The sequence below is a fragment of the Gorilla gorilla genome, chromosome 2 (genome assembly GCF_029281585.2).
Source record: "Gorilla gorilla gorilla isolate KB3781 chromosome 2, NHGRI_mGorGor1-v2.1_pri, whole genome shotgun sequence".
Classification (NCBI taxonomy): domain Eukaryota; kingdom Metazoa; phylum Chordata; class Mammalia; order Primates; family Hominidae; genus Gorilla; species Gorilla gorilla.
This window is the reverse complement of record NC_086017.1, coordinates 14,074,128-14,098,280: the sequence shown is the minus strand read 5'-3', so window position 1 is coordinate 14,098,280 and position 24,153 is coordinate 14,074,128. Positions and strand designations below refer to the sequence as shown.

General features: G+C 36.2%; 1 protein-coding gene across 4 annotated transcripts in view; it reads left to right on the top strand.

Moving 5' to 3' along the window:
• The window catches only part of LOC101150774 (formylglycine-generating enzyme), a 190,632-nt gene extending 166,810 nt beyond the window's left edge, over positions 1-23,822 (top strand). For 3 of the 4 annotated variants that reach the window (XM_063703565.1, XM_055382164.2, XM_063703563.1), the window contains 2 exons: positions 11,317-11,444; positions 14,159-16,132. In XM_063703565.1, the coding sequence (XP_063559635.1) occupies positions 11,317-11,444; positions 14,159-14,345 (315 nt within the window). In that variant the 3' untranslated portion in view covers positions 14,346-16,132. Of the gene's footprint in view, positions 1-11,316; positions 11,445-14,158; positions 16,133-22,980 lie in introns of those variants that run through there. The other variant, XM_063703564.1, reaches the window with a different exon arrangement.
• The last annotated feature ends 331 nt before the right edge of the window (positions 23,823-24,153 follow it).

Below are 24,153 nucleotides of genomic sequence, written 5' to 3'. Positions count from 1 at the left end.
GACAGCACTGAGGGGATGGTGCTTTAGCACCCATGGGTTTAATGAGAAACTCTCCCCCATGATCCCATCTTCTCCTACTATGCCCCACCTCCAACACTGGGGATTGGATTTCAACATGAGGCTTGGATGAGGACAAATACCCAAACTATATCAATAGGGAATTGAGTCTATGTAGAAAAGAATCAAAATGTAAGAGCTAGGGGCACAGTATCTGAAATCAGCCATGACTAAATTTATATTCCTACTCTTCAAATTTCTGACCATGGGAAATAATAGCTAACATTTATTGAGTTATTATGTACCAGATACTGTTTTTTTATTTTTTATTTTTTGAGGTGGAGTCTCACTCTGTCTCCCAGGCTGGAGTGTAGTGGCGCAATCCTGGCTCACTGCAACCTCCACCTCCCGGGTTCAAGCAATCTTCCTGCCTCAGCCTCTTGAGGAGCTGGGATTACAGGTGTGAGCCACCACACCCAGCTAATTTTTTGTATTTTTAGTAGAGCTGGGGTTTCACCAAATTGACCATACTGGTCTCAAACTCCTGACCTCAAGTGATCCACCCATCTCCACCTCCAAAAGTGCTGAGATTACAGGCATAAGCGACCACATCTGGCCCAGATATTGTTTAAACATTTGATATGTATAAATTCATTAATACCCATAATATGGTACTTGAAACATCTACCACAGTGTCATTTCAGGTTCAACTAAACATTCAGGTTCACAGGACTGTCACTGGCTACACTTGGCATTAGCTTCACTTGAGATTATAGGACAAGAGCCAAAGCCTACCAGCAGAGAGGCCTCAGGTGTACCCCTTCTGTGGGAATAGTGCTTGCAGTCCACAAAGCAGGTCACAGAGCTGCCTGGGAGCTGTTTGTTCTCCCAGAGGGTGGCTCAAATGCAAGGAGAATATATCCCATTAATAGGGCGTGGGGGAATCCTGAATTAGAAGCCTTGCCTCTCAGAAGCTATAGACTTTAAGGTAGCTGCCTAGTAAATATTTTATCAGATATAGTTGTGTACCTATCCTTCCTTAAAAGAAGAGATAGTCATGTATATGATACAATTAGCTGCTTATAGTATAATTAAGAAACATAAGAAGGTTTAGGTAAAGTGCTATGGATCTTTAGAACTGGTAAAGATTACTTTTAGCTGGGGAGATCATGAAGGATGGATAGGATTTAGGCATTCCAGGTGGAAGGAACAGGAGAAGCAAAGTAATTAAAAGAAAGATGTGGATAGGAAAGAGTAATTTCAGATTGGAGATAAGGTTTGTTTCACTCTTCAGGAATTTTGAATAGTATGGGAATTTCTCAGATATTCAGAGAACATGCTGTTCATTCATTTTAAGAAAAGTTTGACCACTGATTACATGCGTGGTCCAGTTTACCAATTAGGGGAATGCATACATGAAGAAGACATGGTACTCTAGAAAAGCTTGCAGTGTAACAGACAAATAACTATATACTTACAGAATGTGATAGAAATTGTAAGAATGTTGTGAGAAAAGAATTATAAGAGCCATGATGAGAACCACACTCCTATATTTGCTGTTATGCCATTTTTAGTTTTTGACTCTTTCTTGGTAATACTGTCTGCTATTTGGAAAATTTTTTTTGAAGGATCCACTTTATTTTATTTTTTCGGAAGCTGTCAGCAGTGGTGCTTCCAGAATAAGATATTTTGTGCATGCTGGCCCTTTGGTTTAATTTGTTTTTATCTTGCTGGAAAGGATCCAAAAGTATTTTATACAATATGAGATTAAAATAATGAGAGGATGTTTGCAGGCTGATATAACCAATCTTCAGAATGCCAAGCTGTCAGTCTTTCATCTTTTCGGGGTCTAGAAACCTGTCTTATTTTCTCTAGACAACTGCTTTTCATTGACCAGGAACCCTGATCTTCAGAATTTGTTTTGCAAACCATTATAGCTAGATGGTGGGGAAAAATGTATTTCTGGACATTAATGGATTGCCCTAATAGATTTCCATAAATAGGTTTTGGAACTGAATATTGCATTGATTATTCAGATTTCTTTTGGATTTTTCACTGGCAGAAGAGAAACTAATCTGATCAGTAATAAAAAAAAAAAAGAAAACAATACAATATAATAAAACTCTGACATTTCATAGGTTCAGTTATCCTTGGCTAAATTATGAGGTATGACTATTTGAGCTTTACATTTATTAACGAAAGTGGTCTTTAATTGGGGTGTTTTTATGCTTTTTTGTTCAGGGTTTTTATGAAGTTCTGCGTGGCTTTGTATTCAGAAGCCATTCTTTTATCAAAGTTTCACTAGCATTATCTGAGCTTAATATTCTGGGATGTACTTTGTAGCCAGTGATGAAAGGAGGAAAGTCAGCAGAAATTACTTACATATTTGTTAGTATTTGAAACATCTTAGCCTTCTAATAAGAACTATCACGGCCAGGCACAGTGGCTCATGTCTGTAATCCCAGTGCCTTGGGAAGCTGAGGTAGGAGGATGGAGGATGGCTCCAGGCCAGGAGTTCCAGGCAAGCTTGGGCAACATAGCCAGACTCCATCTCAAAAAAAAAAAAAAAAAATCCAGGTGTAGTGGCTTGTGGCTGTAATTCCAGCTACTAGGGAGGCTGAGGTGGGAGGATTGCTTGAGCCCAGCAATCCAAGGCTCCAGTTAGCTATGATTGTGCCACTGTACTGCAGCCTGGATTGGGTGACGGAGAGAGACCTTCTCTCTAAAACAAACCCAAAACACCTGACACCGGTAGATACCAAGTAGGTATAGTACAGGCACTGGATCCTCTCATGAAAAAAGATGGTTGCATGAAATCATTTTAAAAAGAAGCATGGTAATTGATACTTTTGGGGATTTCTGTCCAATTTGGTGACCATTTCCCCTGTGAGAACATGCCATCCCTCACCCAGCCCGTCTAACAGGGGTGGGCTCACAGACAGTTATGTTTATATTACACAGTGATCTCCTAAAAAGCCTCGGCCCAAGTCTTTAGCTTACAGGTGCACACCTTTTTCAATCTAGGACAATTAGGTTCTCTTGGTCAGGAGCTGAGACCAAATCACAGCTAAAAGTATTATTTATAATTCAGGAGCTGAGAGGTAGGTTTATTTGGTATATAGTTGGAGAAGCAGAGGAAAGTCCGTCTTCCAAGAGAAAAATGAAGCAGATGAGTGATAAGGAGAGAGGACAGCTGTCTATTTCTGGTTTCAGTCTCTTTTTCGATTCACATTACATAACTATATTATTATAATAAATTCTTCCTTTGGGTTTAGGTTAAGTCAGAGTGGTTTCTGTTACTTTAAACAATTTTAGCCAGGAAAGGTACTATGAACATTTATAATGACATTATTATTACCATTATTATCATTAGACAGTGTGGGTTGGATAATTAGCTACTTTGCTCTTGATATGGTTTCGCTGTGTTCCCATCCAAATCTCATCTTGAATTGTAGCTCCTGTAATCCGCACGTGTCGTGGGAGGGACCCAGTGGGAGGTAATTGAATCAGGGGGTTGGGCTTTTCTCCTGATAGTAAGTCTCATGAGATCTGATGGTTTTATAAAAGGGCAGTTCCCCTGCACACATTTATCTTGCCTGCTGCCAGGTAAGATGTACCTTTGCTCCTCCTTCACCTTCCACCATGATTATGAGGTCTCCCCAGCCATGTGAAACTGTGAGTCCATTAAACCTCTTTTCCTTTATAAATTACCCAGTCTCAGGTATGTCTTTATTAGCAGCCTGAGAACAGACTCACACAGCTCTATATAGAAGTTATATGATCTTTATGAATTTTTGTTCATTTTAAAAGTTGGGTAAGCTTTTTTTTTTTTTTGACTACTTTGCCTTTCTGATGTGTCTTCACTAAAGAGTGCCTTCCCAAAATAATATTAATAGAATTTTATAACATCAAACAGTAGTACAAAATAAGAAATTTCTATCTCGTGGAAGGAATAATAATACAGTAATAATGGCTAATACTTCTATAGCACGTAAGTCATACCCAGTATCGTTTTTTTTTTTTAAAAAGCAAAGCCATATGGGTCATTTTTCTGTAAGAAAAAACGTGGCAATTGATTAAAATAACTTGAAACTTTTACCTTACAAAATTGTGACCCTGTGTTATGTTTTCCAAAAGACAGCAGTTTACATTTTTGTGTTTAGACTGCTATTAAATATGTTTTCAGCAGAATAAAAAAACTTCCATTTTGTCCTATGTTTTCATCATTGCATTATGGTTTCATGAAACCCGTAATTTCCCTTGTTGATATGATAAAAAACATAAAGATAAAATCACAATCAGAATATTGTTAGTGTAAGTACTTTAGCTGTGAAGTAATATCCAGGATTGATGATTGTAGACTGTCTCAAAATGTTATGAAGTCAAATGTGGATTGTTTGATAATATGTGAAGCGGTGAAAGAAGAGTATTATGTATTTATATAACCTTCAATATCACCAGCAAGAAATTAATTTCACTCACGGAAAACATATGAACAAATTTATTAGCATGCATATTCAAATACTGTTACCAAGGCTATGAGAGCAGACTTGCTTTGTTTGCAGTTTGACCTTGAAAAGCACAGCCCGCGGTTCGTTCATTTCACGTTCTAGGTAGTAAGCTTTGCATACCACCTGTAAGTACATCACCTATAAACAGAATTTTTTCTAGAGTACTAGATCTTCCTTCTCATCTATAATAAGGCACACCACCAGCCTTTTCTGCTTGCAGTTTTGAAAGCAAAGATGTGTAACCTTTGAAGTTTAGTTCTAGAAGCGTCCTATTTTAGAGCAATCTACCCAAAACATTCTAAGCCCAGATCTACAAGTATCTACAGGATAATTTCGCTGGATACCCCCAAATATCATCTGAGACTAGAATCCTTCTTAGAGACTGTATTAATTTTCTGCTTCTTATAATGCAACGTTCCTGCAACTATATACGGCCCTGGCATTCTCACTCTGGTAGCTTCCCAGCCCCAGTTCTAGCATTTGAGTGGAGAAAGGAAACCATGGAAACAAAAAACCAAATGCAAAAAATTTTACTCAGTTGCCCAAGACTAACTTGTCTAAAGCATCTCTTGGAAAAATGTTGATGATTTATAATTATTTTTAGATATTTCAACCAGGAAAAGTTTGGCATAAAAAGAATTCCACAGAGGAAAAAGCTCTTTTCTTTTTCATTATCTCAGTAAGTGTTAATGTGTTAAAGTCAGCGTCGCTGCAGACAGTGGATCTCTACGTAGGAATTGAAGAGGACTGTGGAGACTCCTTTTTACTTTCCTCACACATATAGTTAGTCCAAAAAGACCTCGCTCAGTGTCTGACTACAGTGCCTGAAATCCTTGTCATTAGAACTTCTCCCATTTGCGATAAACATTGCTGTTTCCATGTCATGTTTTTTTTAGAACTCCAGTATTCTTGGGAGTGAAAAAAATGGTAAACACAGATATGTTTTACATATTGCTTTCTTTCCAGACAAGGAGAAACCTGGGCAGCCTGACAACTTAGAGGAATTGGTGAAGAGGAGGAAAAAAATGTCAGACACACCAAATTAACATTTGTTGTTGTTGAGACAGGTTCTTGCTCTGTTGCCCAGGCTGGAGTGCAGTGGTACTCTCTACAACTCAGAGGCTCATTGTACCTCAGAGGCTCACTGCAGCCTCGATCTCTCAGCCTAAAGAAATCCTCCTGCCTCGGCGTCCTTTGCAGCTGAGACTACAGGCACACACTATGATGCCTGGCTAATTTTTTAAATATTTTGTAGAGATAGGGTCTTGCAGTGTTGCCTGGGCTCGTCTTGAACTCCAGGGCTCAAATGATCCCTCTGCCTTGGCCTCCCAAAGTGCTGAGAATGAATGGACGTGGCCACGTGTAACTACTGAATAGTTGAAATATGGCTAGTATGACCGAAGAGCTGAATTTCAAATTTATCAATTTGAATTAAATTTGATTTAAATAGCTACATATAGCTATGGACAGCACATTCCTAGATACTATACTTAAACATTATACATATTTTAAATTTGATCCTCACAACAATTCCACGAATTAGGCAGTATTAATATCTCCACTGCCCAAGATCTGAGAACTGAAATTCCGATAGATTAGGTATTTGAAAAAATGTATTTCACGTGTCTGAGTGGTAGGGGTGAATGTGGGCCTAGGTCTGAAACTCTGCCTCTCTGAAGATAAAGTTTCTCACCATTTATGTTTCTAAGCCTTTCCCATATTCAGAGACTACTTTTCTTCTGGCTGCTGTGCAGGAAGGAAAGGATTAGAAATCATGAAATTAGAAAACATAAACAGTTTTTCATCCCATTGGAAAGTATAGTGATGTATATAGTGAAGGGCATTATGTAGCTTGAGAGACGTTTTTACTAAGGGTTGTGCTCTTGGGCTTTGAAAATATAATCACATTAATTAATTTGCTTCGAAGGAAACCTTGATCTCACTGCTGAATTTGCTAGTCTTACAGCCTGACTACTTAGAACAGTCTATTAGGCTACTGAGGTTTCTGCTTTGTGACATTCGAATGTTATTACTATAATTTTACTAATTGTGAGTTACCTGAGTGAGGGAACTGAATAATAGAAATCTATTGCATATAAGATTATGTCTCTCTTGGTAGTAATAAAAATGCTGAGGAAATAACCAATTTATGAATGGTCATAGAAGTGATTTCTAATCCTATTCTCTTTATCTTTTTGGGCTTTTAAAAATAAGTGAATGGAGGCAACAAACTGCTCTATGCCTGTGCCACTCAGAAGAGGCAAAATAGGTGGCTCTTTGAACTCCAAAACCTTTTAGCTTCAGAATAGAAAGTCAAGGAAGTTGTGTTTTGGGAAATTGAGCTTTCTTTGCAACAGTGGAATGGATTTTTTCAGTGTCATTCTAATCCTAACTCTTCCACTTCCAGTTACATATTATAACTGCACTATGTGGTTGATGAATGATTGGTCATAACAGGCAGCTCTGAATTCCTTTATCCTGAATCCTGACTCTAGCTTTAATGCCTCCGTTCGAAAGTCTTTCATTTAGTTGTTCATTTAGCTGTTCTCTTATCATTGTAATTTGCAGTTTTTAAAAAAGTCAAGTATTTTCAAACATCTTTGCTTTGTTAGTTTGAGCTCTGGAAGATTAAATTTCACGTTCTGGAACTCACCCATGAGCTTAGCTTAGAAGAACATTGAATATAATTTGTTTTTTACAGAGCCTGGAAATTACAGGGTTAATGACACAGGAAACCACTTCTCACTGCAGATGAAATATGTGTGTCTTTTTTCATCTCTTAGCAAATTAGGTAAAGTTTTCCCCCAAAGAGCATTTTTGTTTTTAGTTGGTAAATTAAACAAGCAGTTCAGATTGCACTTTCCAGACCCTAGATTTTGTAGGTATTTGTTGCTGGGGCTTTTGTCTTAATGAAGTCTGGCAGTACCTGTTCAGATGAAATAGCCAATTTTACCTTTGCTCTGGCACTTATTCCAGCCATCTGTTCTAGCTTTGGCTTTCAAGCACAAAGGGAAAGTACAAAGTATAGCTAACTTGTTGGTGACAGCTGGTGGGTAAAAGAATCATTGTGTTTGACAGTGTCCTTTGGAATAGACCACGAGGTGAATAAAATACAATATATTGCCTCATCTTACAGCTGCCTTTAGGTTAGTTGAAATTTAAATTTCTGACGCGCCCACCTTATTTTCACTTCTTAGGCAAAGCCCGTTCTTGTCATGTACTGCATCAGCCATATGTTCTTGGGTAAGGGTATTGTGTAGACCAACACTGAAGTAGATATTCCACTCAACAAAACGCCTTGCATTTAACCAATGACTTAAGACATGCTATTCGTTTTAGCCTATGTGTATTTTTAAACTAGAAATGATCATGGACAGTATTTATATATTCTAGGGCAAATGACCATCTTAGAGAAAAGCCAATACTTTTAATTTTTTTCCTGCATTAAAAAACTGTGCTAATTAATAATTGATAAATAAGGAAAATTTTATTTTTGATCAATAGATTTACATTTGAACAACTGGAGTTTTATTCCAAACATGTTTTTGCAAATAATTAGTTGTTTCAATCTTTGGTTGTACTTTTTAGTGAGCGAATGAAGCTATTGGCTGATCCTCAAACGTAGTTAGCTACTGGAAGCAACCTTGTATCTAAAACACCATGTTAGCATTGGGATGAGGTAGCTAAAGTGAGGTGAGAGGAAGAGAAGCTCACAGAAGAGAGTTGGCAAAAGACGTTTGGTGGAAGGTTATTTAAGATAGAATTTATTCTAATCCAGATAAGAGAAGCAGCGAGAGATTATATATTTGGAAATGTGGCCCACATCAACCCTAAAAGATAAGGACGTTTTTTTGCTCCCCTGTTGGAAACTATTTGGAATTCATGGCAATTTAGTTTTCCACTTTGCACTTGGAAACTTAATTTCGTCTTTCCCCAAAGGTCTATATAAAGAACCCATTTTCTGCCAAGGACCAATCAAACAGGATCATGGAATCACTGATAGAAGTGGTAAAAAGCGACTTCATTTCCTTCCCTTGGAGAAGTATAAAATCCTTATTCACTAAACATGAAACCAAGTTATCTATTATTCACTGCAAACCTTTTCTGGAACAAAGTGAGGCATAAATTATTTATTTTGCATTATGAAATAAAGTGGTAAAAAGAAGGAGAGAGGAGGGCACTTTAGAGTAAGTAAAAATGGAAGAGAAATGCAGGAGACAAGGAGAGAGCAGAGATAAGGGGGAGAGAGAGACTGATTTCAAGCAGGAATAAGACGGGAGTCAGGGCAAGTGAAAACATCTGGATTGTTTATAATTAAAGAGTTAATGTCTCCTATAATGATCTGGCCTATTGTTAAGCTGGGACTACCATCAGTGTTAACATATCTGAAAATTTCTCATTGAAATTCTTGATTGTCATTTAACAATTGAGTGTTTTCAGGATCTGCTACTTGCAATGCACCATGATAGAGTTATTACAATATTTGGCGGACACATACTATGTGCCTGACATTAGACAAAACATTTTATGTGGGTTCTTTTATCCTTAAAAGAGTCCTGTGAGGTAGGCAGTATCACTACCTCTCCTCACTACATATTACTGTAGAGACAATGAGATATGAAGAAGTTAAAGTTGGTCAACAAAGTTTTATAAGTGTTCGGATTTACAGTTTTGTTTTTTTTCCCTGACTTCCATTTTGTAAATGCACCTACCATGGCTAATTTCAAGCTACCAACACTTTAACAACCAACTTGCAAGCTTTCTGAATGTTAAGCTATTGATGAGAGTAGGTATGAGCTGGCTTCAGTACACGTCTGAAGGTGACTGTCCACATATCCTCAAAATACCTACAGTCTAGCAGGGGAGATAAGACTATACAATATGAAGTAGAAAATAAGAAGAACCAGATAAGGCAGCATGGAAATTTAGAGAAGAGATAAGTTTGATTTAGAAGGTTCTATGAGGGGGACATTTAAACTGTATTTTGAGGAGCGGGTAGGATTTGAAGATGTAGATTTGGGGCAGAAGAGCTGGAGGGGAAGGGAAAAGCATGAACAGCTGATGTTGCATGTTACCTTCTCATTCTTAAAATGTGCTTTGGCTCTGTAGCAGCAATACCCTTACGGTCCACAAGGTGGTGTGATAACCCTATCCTTTTGTCCATGTAATTACAAATGATAAAATACCCATTTTACATAAACTGGACAAGAAGTTTTTACTCTGTTGAAAATGAGGAAAGAGTTAAAAAATGTTTGTAGCATATTGTGATGAGAAAATTCAGATAAACGTTTTCCTTTGCTGTGATTTGTTTAGACTCACATTTACACAATCTAAGAGAAATTTATGTTCAAGTTATAACGAGTACATAGGCAGTTGTAAAATGACTGAGTGAATATGTTTGACAAAAGATGGAAAATACTGTCTAAAGATACTAAACTTGGGAATGTGTTTTATTTGTCTGAGAGTTAAAAATTGGGTATGTCTTTTAAGTTTCATTGTGATTAAAAAACCAACCCAGCGTAATTTAAATTGATTCACCAGATTGAATGGCTACAGTGTGCCACTCATTATGCCATGTGTGATTTGCCTCTTATGCCTTATACCTGGATCTCATATCTAGATCTGCCAATAGTTGCAAAAATGCAACTTAATCAATTATGGAAGACGTTTTGAAATGTTTTGTTGTTTTTGTTGATACCACAATTTATTTGATGCTAGAGTCATTCATAATAAAGAAAGGTTTATTTTTAGCATTTGTTCATGTAGTTATTCAACATGTTTATTAAGTACCAACTGTGTGTTGGCCATTGTGCTAGGTGCTATTTTAAATGGTCATCTAGTTTACAGAGTGCTCTAGCTAGAAACCCTACAACCAGATGCTTTACCCCTTCTGGATGATAGCAACAAAGAAAATGGGTTTAAATTAAGAGAAGTGGTAGATCCAGTTGACAAAAGGAAAAGAGTACTGTAATGGGTGATGGAGGGTGAGTATGGAGGGGGTTCCTTGTAAGAAATCTATAAGAACAGAATTGATATAATTAAGATATATACTTGCTTGAAGGCAAGGGCTTAAGCTCTGACTCATAGAGCTTCCTATCTTATTTTAGGTCTCTAATTGCTAGTGTAGTAACGTAAGAACACCCTTCAACAGACAGTCTATGTGTGACCGATTTACACCACACTGGCCCAGTGCGGTTCCTTGCTCTTTGGAGCCTCTTTCCTCACCCATAAAATGAGGTTGATAATGCCGGTCTCATAGGATTGTCCTGGAGATTTAACTGAGCAGGAAATACAGGATTTATTTTGAACTCATCTTTCTAAGTGCTAAGAGAAGGAGGAGAACGTTGGATTCTTGCTCCTCCCCAAGTGGGACTATCTTGGCCTCCAGCTGCTCTTTCACCTCCAGTCTGAGTTTCTCAGGCTTCCTTTCTGTCACTATCTTCCTCCCCATTTTCCCGAAACCTCGTAGTTGCTTTCAGTGTAGTTCAGTTCTGGTTTGGCTGGGATAGGGTTTAAAATAGCCCTCACTCTGAATGTGACGGCATTACGGCCCGCCAGGAGCAAATTATGCTATGTACTGTAGCAGAAAAGGTTGTGTGATAATGAATAAAGAGATGGAGTTGGTAGAAAGAACAACACCACTGTGGGCTTGAGGTCCTTCTTGATTTTCATGGATAAAACAGTAAATAATAAGGAAGTTAAGAGAACGTTGTGAAGTTCCGAAACCATCTTCCTTTGGGGGCAGAAATTAAATTGTATTTAGAAACAATGGAGGGCTTTGTAGGTTCAATTTTTTTTTTTTTTCTAGGCAGAGTCTCGCGCTGTTGTTCAGGCTGGAGTGCAAATGACACGATCTTGGCTCACTGCAACCTCCACCTCCCAGGTTTCAAGCAATTCTCCTACCTCAGCCTTCACTCTCAGTAGCTGGGATTACAGGTGCGTGCCACTATGCCCAGCTAATTTTTGTATTTTTGGTAGAGATGGGGTTTCACCATGTTGGTCAGGCTGGTCTCAAACTCCTGACCTCGTGATCTGCCAGCCTTGTAGCTTCTAATTTTTGAGTGGGGTGATTGTATGGCAATACAAAGCTAGGTTAGCGGGTATTCAATTTTTCATACCACTGTAGAATTAGGAAAGGGAGCTCAACGGGAATAGCTGTTTTGGGGACAGAGACCCATGATAGTAATTCTTGCAGAATGCTTTTACATCTATCCAAAAGCTTTGGAATATTAATTTTTTTTAAGTAGAAAGACACAGAAAATAATAATTTCTGGTTCTTAATCTTTGCCTAAAGCTGATGACATTTTTGTGCTGTGCCAACAGGGAGATTCTGTCCATGCATAGTTTTTTCCCTTGTCAGTACGTTTGCTTACTGCTCAGATGTACTGACAGAAATTAGGAAACTGGTGTCTATGTACCAGTGATGAAGCAATTAAGAACTTCATTTATATTATTGTATATTCCTCACCTTCCCTAGGTGTTTTCTGGTGAGGTCGTTCTAAATGGTCATAGACCTAGACTGCAGATAGCAGGTGCCTGAACTCTCCGGGGTCATTATTTTGCCTTTGCATGCGATCATCTTTAAATTTTTCATACCACTGTAGAGTTAGGAAAGGGAGCTAAAAAGATGAGCAGAAGAGAAGTATGGATGTCAGAGCAGTAGCATTAATTATCCAAATCTATGAATTATTAGAAAGCTTACAAAATATTCTATTTCCCTATATTGGAAGATTTACTAATTTACTTTAAGCTTTGCTTGGTTGATAATAATAGAATTTTCTAAGCACAAACAACTAGCTAATGCAGAACTAACAAGATGACAAGGAAAAGCACTACATTCTTTGAATCTATTGTTCCTAAACTGCACTGAGGCACCTTGGGACTCCAAAGGGAATACTGTAGTATATTTTAAATATTCGAGGGAAACAGTGATACTCAATGTCTGTGCAAATTACTAGCTCTAGGTAGGTCATGGTTTCAACATTAGATTGTGCCGCGTTCCTTTTGGTGAGGTCCTATCTTTGTGAAGCTGTGTTTTTGGTAATTGCTGTAATACTAAGCAAATACCAGTGAAAATCAGTGTGGAATGAGAAATGAGAGTGACAGCATCCAATCTGATTCCAAAGTTAGAAGGTTGTGCGGTGACCAACAGGCACACACATCCCATTAGTAAGAAAATGTGTGAAAGATTTTTTTTTTTTTTTTTTTACAATTTATGTTCATTATTCTTCTAAATGGCTATTTGGAAAATAAATGTTTATTAAGTTTTTTGAATCTAATGGAACTCTTAGGCATTTCCTTTGGCTTGTAGACATCATGAAAAAATTAGACACAGAAGGTCACCACAGACCAAAACAGTTTGGCAAACTACAGTTTAAACAAATTTAAAATATTATATGTGGTGGCCTTTTTTCTTAAAAGCTTTTGCAATTTTTTTCTGCATTACTTAATCTAAATGTACAGCTATAACCACAGACTTGTTTTAAAAATATCTTTTCTGTTTCTTCCGGCTTTCCTCTTCTTCCCCACTCCCCTACCAGAGGAAACAGTAGCAACCTAGTATGTGTTATATTTAATAATTTATTCAAATGTGCAAGGCTGGGAAGGGTCACTGTTTTATGAAAATAGGATCATAGTATTGCATTGCATCTTTTTTTTTCAGCCTATCTGGTACATTTCTAATTTTTTCACGGAAAATTTTATGTAGTAATCTTAGTGCTTTCTAATTTTAAAAGCATTTTATACATATTGTGGAAACATTAGAAGAGAAATACACCAAAAGAAAAAAGGTAAAATCACTCATAACTATTAATATTGTGGTATTGGAGCTTTTAAACTTTTAAAAAAAAGTGTATAAAAAATGCCTTAGTGGCTGATGCATATGTATGTATGTTTCCTTTCATGAAATAAAAAGCAATACATACTTGTAAAAATTCAATGATCATAAAATACCTAAAGTGAAAGTCCTCTCACTTCTATCCCTCAAAGTTAATTTCTAGAACTTTTTCATTGCATATATAAACATCCATATAAAAGTATATACTTTTTTCCCTTTCCAAAATTGAATTATTTCATGTTAGTACAATCTGTAAACTATCTCATTCTTTTTAGTGGTTGTATAAAATTCCATTGGACATATCTACTATAATTTAACCTATTTCCCTAATGGCGAGATTTCTGGTTGCTTATAGGTTTTCATATTACAAATAATGTCTTAATGAATATCCTTATGTGAGTAACATGTGTTTTTATATGTAAATGAGAGTATTTGGTTGGTTATAATACTGGAAGTAGAATTTTTACCCAAATAATGTTCTATATTTTACATTTTGGTAGATAGTACTAGGTTGTTTTCCAAAAAGGTGAGCCAATTTGTAGTCTAAATAAGTAGAGAATTTTATTTATATCAGTGATCTTGTTTGTGGTTTTAAATATCTTCCCAGTTTTGATGAACTAACATAATTTACATTAATTTTTCTAACACTTATAATACCATCTGAGATTTCTATATATTCAATATCTGTGTTTCAAGTAAATGATCATTTATTGGCCTATCATATATAATTAGCTGGCTTAATTTTATTTTTGACCACTTTTAGTTCATGGAGCTTAGCAAATATCATTCAGCCAATTTTTTTTTTTTTTTTCAGACGGAGTTTCGCTTTGTTGCCCAGGCTGGAGTGCAGTGGCTCCATCTCAGCTCACTGCAAACTCCACCTCCTGGGTTCACGCCATTCGCCTGCCTCAGCTTCCCGAGTAGCTGGGACTACAGGCGCCTGCCACCACGCCCGGCTAATTTTTTGTATTTTTAGTAGAGACGGGGTTTCACCGTGTTAGCCAGGATGGTTTCGATCTCCTGACCTCGTGATCTGCCCGCCTCGGCCTCCCAAAGTGCTGGGATTATAGGCGTGAGCCACCGCGCCCGGCCAATTCAGCCAAGTTTTAGGATTCAATAAATTGAAACAACTTTAAAAATTCATGATCTTATTCACATTTATCATCAGAAACAAATGCATTTTTACATCTAATAGTTCTTTTTTGAAATTGATTACTTATTTTATTTCAAATTGTCTAATTTTTAAAAATTTATGTTTTCTCTTTTTAGCTACTTTTTAAAATTTTATAAATTACATTTATTTTTGTCAAGGTAATGTGTTAACTATAATAATGTGAGTGAGACACTTCTTGAAGTTAGAGAATTCTGCTAGAACATTGTTTATTGAAACCAAATCTCCAAAAAATGGTGTATTTCCTAGGTTTAATTGTTCTTATTTCATAATTTCCATTAAAGTGAATATATAAAGTCTGATACAATTTTCGAACTTGCACTTCCAGACTTAGAACCTAAGTCTAGACTTAAGACTAAGGCCCAAACATTTTTCCATTTTTCATTATTTCAATTCTGAGCTCTTAAGGTATATTATTTAAATTTTTTGCAGATTGCCTATTAGATTATGGTAATAAACAGAAAGCATGTAAGAAAAAATATAGTGAGAACTTGATTAATATTGTGCCTTTTATGGAATCATCCATAGGTAATTGAACAAGGTATCTTAGCATCAAATTAAATATTTTTTAACATTTGCTAGAATTTTGGCTAAACCTCTAGACTTTTTCCTTAGCATTGTATTGCCTGTAAAAATCCAGTAAAGATTTATATGTGAATATTATTTATTGAAATCATTTTCTCAAGAACTTACTAAATAATTTTGATATATTATTTCAGATATTATTCCTCCCAGCTCCACAAAATCAACAGAAACCATTAAGTAGTCTTCAAAAGTTTTAAATTTCACATGACAGTGTAATGGGAAACATTTGAATCTTTACTGTGAACAACTGATGTTTTACTGCCTCAATTTCTGAAAGGTTATTTTCTTATTTTGTTAAGTTGCTGGTTCTGAACTTTTTGGTCTCAGGTTCCTTTTATATTCTTAACAATAGTTGAGGACCCCCTGAAAGCTTTGCATTGTGTTGTTCTATCTACCAATATTTAACATATTAGGAATTAAAACTGAAAACATATAAAACTCAGGAACATATAGCACACATTCCATTAGCTGTGAGAAAGATGATGTCATGTAGCCTCTGGAAAACACACACTTGTGAGAGAATGACAGTTACAAGGCAAATGACACTTAAGTATTATGATGAAAATAATTTTGACATTGCAGCCCACCTGTAATGATCTCAGGTCTCCCAGGCATCCCTGGACCACACTTTGAGAACATTGCAATAGATGGTTTTACAATAACCTAAAACATAAATCTAGGTTGCAGTGATACACCCATTGCATTGTTCTTTAAGTTCTGTGTAAATATGTCATGTCTAAAATGCTTCATAATTTTTACCTATAGTACATAGTAATTATAAGTGTACGTTAGGTGTTATATGCTACGACGGTGTTATGATGGATCTTAATATTTTACATTTGCCTTATTGACACTGATAAAACATCTTTGAACTTATTATTTTATAAGCTTTAACTTGCGAAACTTATTTGTAATATTCGTTTATATTTTCCTCATTAATGATTGCATTTTCTCTTGGAATCATGGGCTTTAACAGAACATGACTGCTGGTGTGATGAAAATGAAATTTAAACAATAAAACCTTCAGCACCATTTTACTCCTCATTTTGTTCAGAAAATAAACCAATCATATTCCTTCTTCAGGTAAGTTGTTTTTCATTCCAGAGCTAAAATTAGTTTTACTATGCGCTGATTGTTGCACAGCATAAAAAGACTTTCTAGACTATTACTGCTTTTGTGCTGTATTAGAAGATGTTCCCAGCCTTGGTTCTTTGTTAATACGGTTTTTGCTTTGTTTTCCTATAGATGCAGAAAACTCATGTTTATAACATGCAAAAGGAACAATAAGAAACTTGCCCTAACTTTATAGTATTTTTATTCTGATAATTTGTTTTTAATATTTTATTATAAATTTTTCCATTTATAAATGTTAAAAAGCTACATACTTATTACTTACACAAGAATTGTAGTGCACTGACAATAAAAACCAGAGAAAAAACAATTTGAAAATAGAGGTAACTATGTAATTTAAGAATGTAACAAACGAGTGATACTCTTAAGGAGTCTTGTAAAGAATGTGCAATACATTCTTACTGCATACTTTGCTCTGGGCCAAACAGGTGGATATTTCTGCAAGTATTTCTAATTTCTTGCTTGGTGGGGGACCTAGTTAGGATTTATGTGACAACATGCTCCGAATATTAGCTTGAATTAATGAATTAAAATTATAGTTTATACTTCTAGTTAATTTTTTTTGCTTATTGCATTGCTATTATAGTGTTTATCCATTAGTATGGAAGTATTTCAACATTTTGGCAGTTGTGTGCATTTGGATGAATACATCAACTTTAACCTTTGTTATTGGAAGTATCATTCATCCCTCATACAGTACTGATCACTTAGCAAATATGAGGCACTATGAGGTACTGTATGAGGTGACAAATATGTGTAAGGCCCAAAATGCATCCTCAGAGAGCATGTAATCTATTACATACCTATACAAGGAAATAGAATATATGGAAGAAAGTACTAAATACTAGAGAAGAATTGTTAATATTACATACAAGTTGTATTCATGTAGAGAGATTAATCTTGTTTGGGAAATTTCATTGCCAAAGTTTAGGAATAACCATACACATTTTTTCCTTATAAGAATCATGCCTTCTCATTGTGAAAATTCATAAACTCTAGAGAGTCACAAAAAAGAAAAATCACCTGTAGCTTTTTATGACAATTACCATCATTAATATTTTGGTATTTAGCTTTAGCCACTTTATTATTTTGAGTAGACTCTTCAGAAAAGTGCTTTGTAAAGATACTCATTCGGAGCATAGTCCTAGGAGTAATGCAAGTATTATATACAGCCCTTGCTATTAGTAATTTCGAAAGAGGAGATACTATTAAGTCAAACTACTTTAAGCGTAAGTTATTTTATGGAGAATAGTGATTTGGCTATAGTTATGCCTATTATAATTATAATTGTACCCAAGAATTATGAAAGAGATAATGCAGCTGCCTTATTCGGTGGCTTAGAGACAGGAGAACTGCACTCACGGAGTTCTAGGAATGTGATAGTTTCTATTGAGAAACAGAAGAAAGCCTCATCTTACTTGTGAGAAGAAGATGATCAGCTGGTTATTAGAGACCTTATTATAAATGGGGGTGAAAGCTTAGCAAATCTACCATAAAGTATGTTCATATCAAAGTTATCAGCTAAATCTTTGTATTGGAAGTAACATTTGCTTACTAAGATATTCAGTTTACAGGAAAAATAATGTATTAAATAATCCCTTTATCTTAGCTTTTCTCATTTACAAGCACCACAGATAATCCCAAATAACAAATTACCCCATGCTTCTTTATATTTTGGGTTGGAATCTATGGTACTATTTTTTTTCAGGAGTTTTTTTGCCTTTCCTGATTTGAAGTAATTTGTGACGCTAGTGTGACTGCCTAGGAAGAGCCAGCTTAAAGACATTTTTGGTGGCAAGAAAATATCACACTGGAGTAAAATATATATCAAAGATAGTTTTTAAAGTGGATCAATCACATGTGGGAAATGCAAACTTGATGCCAGGGCCACCTGTAGCAAAATGGAAAAGCAAGGCAAGCCCCTTCTTTTGTACTTTCTCTCCTCCTTCTCCTCCTTCTCCTCCTCCTCCTCCTCCTTTCGTTTTTTATTTACTTATTTTTTTTTTGGGACAGAGTCTCATTTTGTCATCCAGGTTGGAGTGCAGTTGCTTGATCACAGCTCACTGCAGCCTCAACCTCCCAGGGCTCAGGAAATCCTCCCACCTAAGCCCCCTGGGTAGCTGGCACTACTGGCACGTGCCACCATGCGTGACTAATTTTTTTTTTTGTAGAAATGGGATTTTGCCATGTTGCCTAGGCTGGTCTTGTATTCCTCGGCTCAAGGTATGTGCCTGCCTCAGCTCCCAAAGTGCTAGCGTTCTAAGCATGAGCCTCTGCTCCTGGCCTCCCACATTCTTCGTTAGCACTTCGCGTTCTTAGCTCCTCCTTCATATTTTCTCTAGGGTTCTTGCTATGGTCTGAATGTTTGTATCCTCCCAAAATTCATATGTTGAAATCCTAACCCCCAAGGTGATGATAATGGGGAGTGGGACATTTGGAAGATGATAAGGTGATGAGAGCAGATCTCTCGTGAATGGGACTAGGGCCCTTAAAAAAGAGGCCCCTGAGAGATCCCGTACCTCTTCTACCATGTGAAGACACAGCAAAAAGGCACTGTCTTTTTGAAAGTGATCCCTTACCAGATGCCAAATATGCTGGCACCTTGATGGTGTACTCCCCAGCCTCCAGAACTGTGAAAAATTAATTTCTGTTATTTATAAGCTACCCAGTCTACAGTATTCTATTATAGCAGCTTGAATGGACTAAGTCAGTCCCTTTCTGGTGAATAACACCATCCTCTTTAGGTAGTGGCAAATACTTAGACTTCTATTATGCTTTTTTCCTTTATTAAAGCCTATATATACTGTTGGCCATTTTGTCTGTTACCATGTGGGAAAATAAGGCATGCACTGATCCCTCCAAAGGTATTCGTTACTTAGGTTATTGTAATTTGTTAATCTTTTGCTCTTATTTGAATTTTAACAAAGGGTTCCTGGAGTCAAAGCTTTAACCAAGAAAAGGCAAATATTTAATGAAATTTAATGAAATTTCAGATGGGTTGGAGAACGTATTAATATTTGGAGACAGGCTAACATTAAGGACCCCTAAGTTTATCCCACAGACTGCCAAATAGTTCTAGTTGAACGTATAGTTCTTTTTTAACAACAATAAAAGGATGAAATGATACTTGAGTCTTTTAATACAAATGGGCATTTGAAAATTCCTTTTCACAAGGTTTTCTGTGCTTCATTGTTGCCTCTAGAAGTTGAAAGTGGGGGTGGTTTTCTTGAAGAGATTGGAACGAAAAGGAACAAAATTGTAGCAGGTTTGCAAGCCTTCTCTCCTTAGCTATTTCTCTATCTCTAAGAGTCCTAAGTCTCTAAGATCCTCAAGGGAGAGGCACCAAATGCAGGTCATCAATTCCATTCAGGTCCACAGTCTGAGCTCCTAAAATGGCATAATATGCAGTCTGAAAAAGAGAGGCAGTCATCTAATTCATTTTGTTCTCAGAGTAGAGAAGTGTAGTACATGATTACAGATTGAGCCTTTAGGAGAGCAATAAAAATAGCTCTGACAGCCATTTCCAATAAAAAATAATTTTTCACTGAGCAGAGTAGTCAATCAATGAAGACATTTTTGGAGTTCTTGTTTGGTAGTATGTTTGGAGATATTAAGTCTCCAAAGGCAGTCATGGGAGAAAGGAACATGTGATTGACGCAGGACAAAAACAAGATACCTTCTTTTAAGAGAGTGTTTTATGACCTTTAAGTTTCAAAATAAGATTTTCTTTTAAAATCTTTCTCTAAATAAGAATTGACTGAGCAACAGTTCTCCCACTTTCCACTCTTGCGCTGGTATCATTATTTTCACTGAAAGTGCCATTTAGTGTAAAAGGGTTGAAATTGTAATAACTGTGGTCTGAGAGCCATTCATGTTACCATAAGGATTTTTCCCCACTCGCAGTACCAAGTAGTTGTTTCTTTGCTCTGATAAGGCAAGAATAAGGGAGTACAGAAATTGTAGAAGGTTTGTGTGAATTGATTTTTATTCTAACTAATTATTGTAGAAATTAAGAAGAGCAGTGTATTAACTCCACACCCTTTCCCTCTGTATATTTCTTCCCTTTAAAAGACAAAATTCAAAATTCTTAGTACTGTATTTTATTAGCAACCAGGTATTTCTTCTGGTAAAACTGCGATAAAGCTTTTTCCCTTGTATTCATCTGAATGTGATTTCTTTCTGCAGCTGGATAAGTACATTGATTTTATGTTTCATGGAGATTAGAGGTTTAACAAAATGATAATAGGGATTACTGATTCTAATTTTCCCTACATTGTTACTGGATTTAACTGTCTTTTCAACCCACACAGAGTCTTTAAAGATGTTTTCTCTTTGCTCTAGACAACATTAAATGTATCACGATAATGACAAATCAGTCATGTTAAATAAAATTAAGGTCGTAAGTTTTTACCAAAAGACTTAAGCCAGCTTCTAAATACCTATACAATCTTCTTCATTCTGGCTTGTCTTTGCTATTTTACTGAATTTGTCTTTCTTTCTGAAATCTTTTTTGTTGTTTTTTTGAAGAGGAAGTATGTTCACATGGATTAAAAACTCAAAAGAATATAAAAATATGTGTTAAGGAGTCTCATTTCCACTCCTGTTCCCACTTTTCTTCTTGTTTCTGTACTCCTTCCACTCTACCCTCCAGGTAATAACTTTTATTGGTTTATTGTAAACTCTTCCAATTGTTTCATGTAAATACATATATTTATTTTCCTTTCCCGCTGTTTTTTTCCCCAAAAGTTTGTTTAATATGTAAATTATTCTAAACCTTTCTAATTGTTACTTCTTCTAATTATTTTCTCTCATCCCTAAACTGTAAACATCTCTCTGAGATTTTTTGGCTTTTTTGGTCAGACAAGTCTCAGGGCGCTGGTTCTGCTACTTATTAAGTGTGTGGCCTTGGATTAAACTTGAGAGTCTCAGTTACTTTACCTGTAAAAATGGAATTATCAATATCTATGGCATAGGGTTGTTATGAGGACTAAATGAGGTAACTTACAGCTAGTAGCCAATGTGGATGATCAATATATCTCAGTTTCTGTTTCCTTTTCTCTGGCTTTTTCTCTCTCTCTCACAGTGAAATCAACCCTCTCCATCATCCCTTCCCTGAATCAAAGCTATAATAACATCACAAAGAGTCTCCTTGTCTGTAGTATAGCTCCTGTACATCTATTCTTCACAGTGCAAGCAGAGTGGTCTTTCTGTGGCTTGTATCACCTGCACAGAGGAGCTCCGCCAAAGGGCATGTTATACTCTTCACCATGCTCTTCTTATCTGTGCAGTTTGATTGTATATGCTTTTCTCCTTGCCCAGAAGTCCCAGTCCCTCCTTTTCCATTTGACAAGCTGTTATGGATTGATTTGTGGCCCCCCCACCCCCACTGTTACCCCACTCAAAGATGTTGAAGTCCTAACTCCTAGTACTTGTGAATGTGACCTTATTTGGAAATAGGGTCTTTGCGGGTGATCAGGTTAAGATGAAATTATTGGGATGGGCCCTAATCCAACATGACTGTGCCCTTATCAAAAAAAGAAATTTGGACACAGAACACACACACACACACGGTGAATGCCATTTGAAGATTGGAGTTATGCTGCCATAATCCAAGGAACTACCAGACACTAGGAGGGAGGCCTGGAACAGGCTCTTCTGTAGCCACCTTCAGAGGGAGCAGAGCCCAGCACGCACCTTGATGTTGGACTTCTAACCTCCAGAATGGTTAGACAGTACATTTCTGTTGTTTAAACTTCCCAGTTTGTGGTGTGTTGTTAGGACAGCCACAGGAAACTGATACGCAAGCCTTTTAAATTTTCATCTCAAAGCTACCTTCTCTATAAAGCCTTCCTCTCACATAAGGGGTTCCTGCCTCTGTGTTTTTTTTCCCTCTATTAGATTATCTTGCTTTATAAAAAAAAAATTTTAAGTCAAGGTACTTCAAGTTCAGTACCTCTAGACCATGAGCTACTTGAAGAGAGCCATTGCGCTTTTCATCTTTGAATTCCCAGTGGTCCACAACATACAGTATGCACCAAGCAAACCTAAGTTAAATGGAGTAGGCTAAAGCTTTTTAGGACCCCAGGGTGTTCTTGATTACATCTTTGGTTACATTTGTAGTGCATTTATAAAATGCCTCTTGGAATTTTTTAAAACATTTTAATTTTTAATTGACAAAAATTCTGTATATTATGTACAACACGATGCTTTAAGATATGTATACATTGTGGAATGGCTTAAGAGAACTAATTAACATCTGTACTGCCTCACATAACATCTTTTTTGTGTGTGGTAAGAACACTTAAAATCTACTGTCTCAGTGGTTTTCAAAACTGGAATTGTTGTCTTTTTACAGATGGCTAGTGTCATCTCTTATGTATATGTTTTTACTACAGTTGAGTCACATCCTTTAAAGAATACAGCTTTAAGGATTCTTTAAAGTTAGCTTGAATATATAGCCAAAATTAAATTTAAAAATCTTTAAAAAGTGTCTCATAAGATATAGTACATGCAGTTTTTTGGTGTGTATGCCATCTGGTACACTAATTTTTATGCATCCTAAAGTTGATAATTTTAGGAAATGGGTTCCCTAAATAAAGCCAGGAAGTGGGAAAAAGTGGTTCCATTTAAAAAATTATCTTCCAGCCTGCTGAGGTGGCATATGTAACTTGGTTCGTATTATGAGTCTCTTGTCAGAGTATAAACACAACATGGCTTTATTTTTTTTTTTTTGCATTTATTGCTTCCAGCTCTGCTGTGATGAACCTTCACCTCCCACAGAGAATGCATTCCCAGCTCAATGGCATCTCCTCAGATTGGTTCTCATATAAGTTGGATCATAGCGCCTACTATTTGTAACTTGCTTCTGTACTTTCCAGTATATCTTGGAGAGAGTTGTGAATCAGCACACACTAAGCTACCTCATTCTTCATGGCTTTATACTATTTTGTTGTATGACTGTGTCATAATCTATTTAATTGTTGATGGGCATGCAGGCTGTTTTCATTCTTTTAGCTAGTAAAAAACACATATATGACTTCTTAGAGGCCCTTGATTGTTTTGTTTCTACATTGTGAGATTATAAATTGACAATAAAAGATTAAAGGTATTTACATGATTTTCTTCACATATCTGGCTTTTAATGAACTATTTGAGGTTACCGTGACTTTCATATAGTACTTCAGTGTAATACTAATAATCTGTCAAATGAAGTGGCTGGTGTTAGACTAGAAATGTCTAACTTAGTCGTGCAGGGTTGAATTAGAGCAATTCTTCTTAAACTACATGTGACAAAAGTGTCGAGTTTTGTTTTGTTTAAAAAAAATTTTCCAATCCTTTGTAGACCAATACTTTTGTAAAATACAGTAAAAACAAATTATCATAAAAATAAAATTAGAAATGCATACAAACTACAAAGCCTAGATGATTAACACAGAGCAGTGGTTCTTAAAGGGTACTCAGGTATCCTCAATCATTTGTCTGATGTAAAAGGCATCAAAAAATTTGAGAATAGCTACTATGGGGAATTTTTATTATTTTTAGAAGTTTTTATTGTTCCACCATTATAAATAAATACAATGTTAAAAGTGAACCCGGGGTTTCTTTTATTATATACCTATAACCCATTTTGAAAGAATACCATGTATATCAAGACTCAATGCCGTCGATGTGACAAATAAGCTTGCTTTTTGCTTGTTAATTCATCTAATCTTGGTTCGACTGATGACAATGCCACTTGAGGGAGATAACGTATGTCTAAACGGTTTCTGTTGTCTGTTTTAATAACACTCCTAGTAGAGAAACCAGTCTCATAGAAGTATTTGATTGTTATATATGAAGAGATTTTTAGAAAAGTTTAGCAAGCTCAGGATGTTCTTTTTAAAATTTTGCTCAGAATTAAGCAAGTCATCCTGTATTTTCAA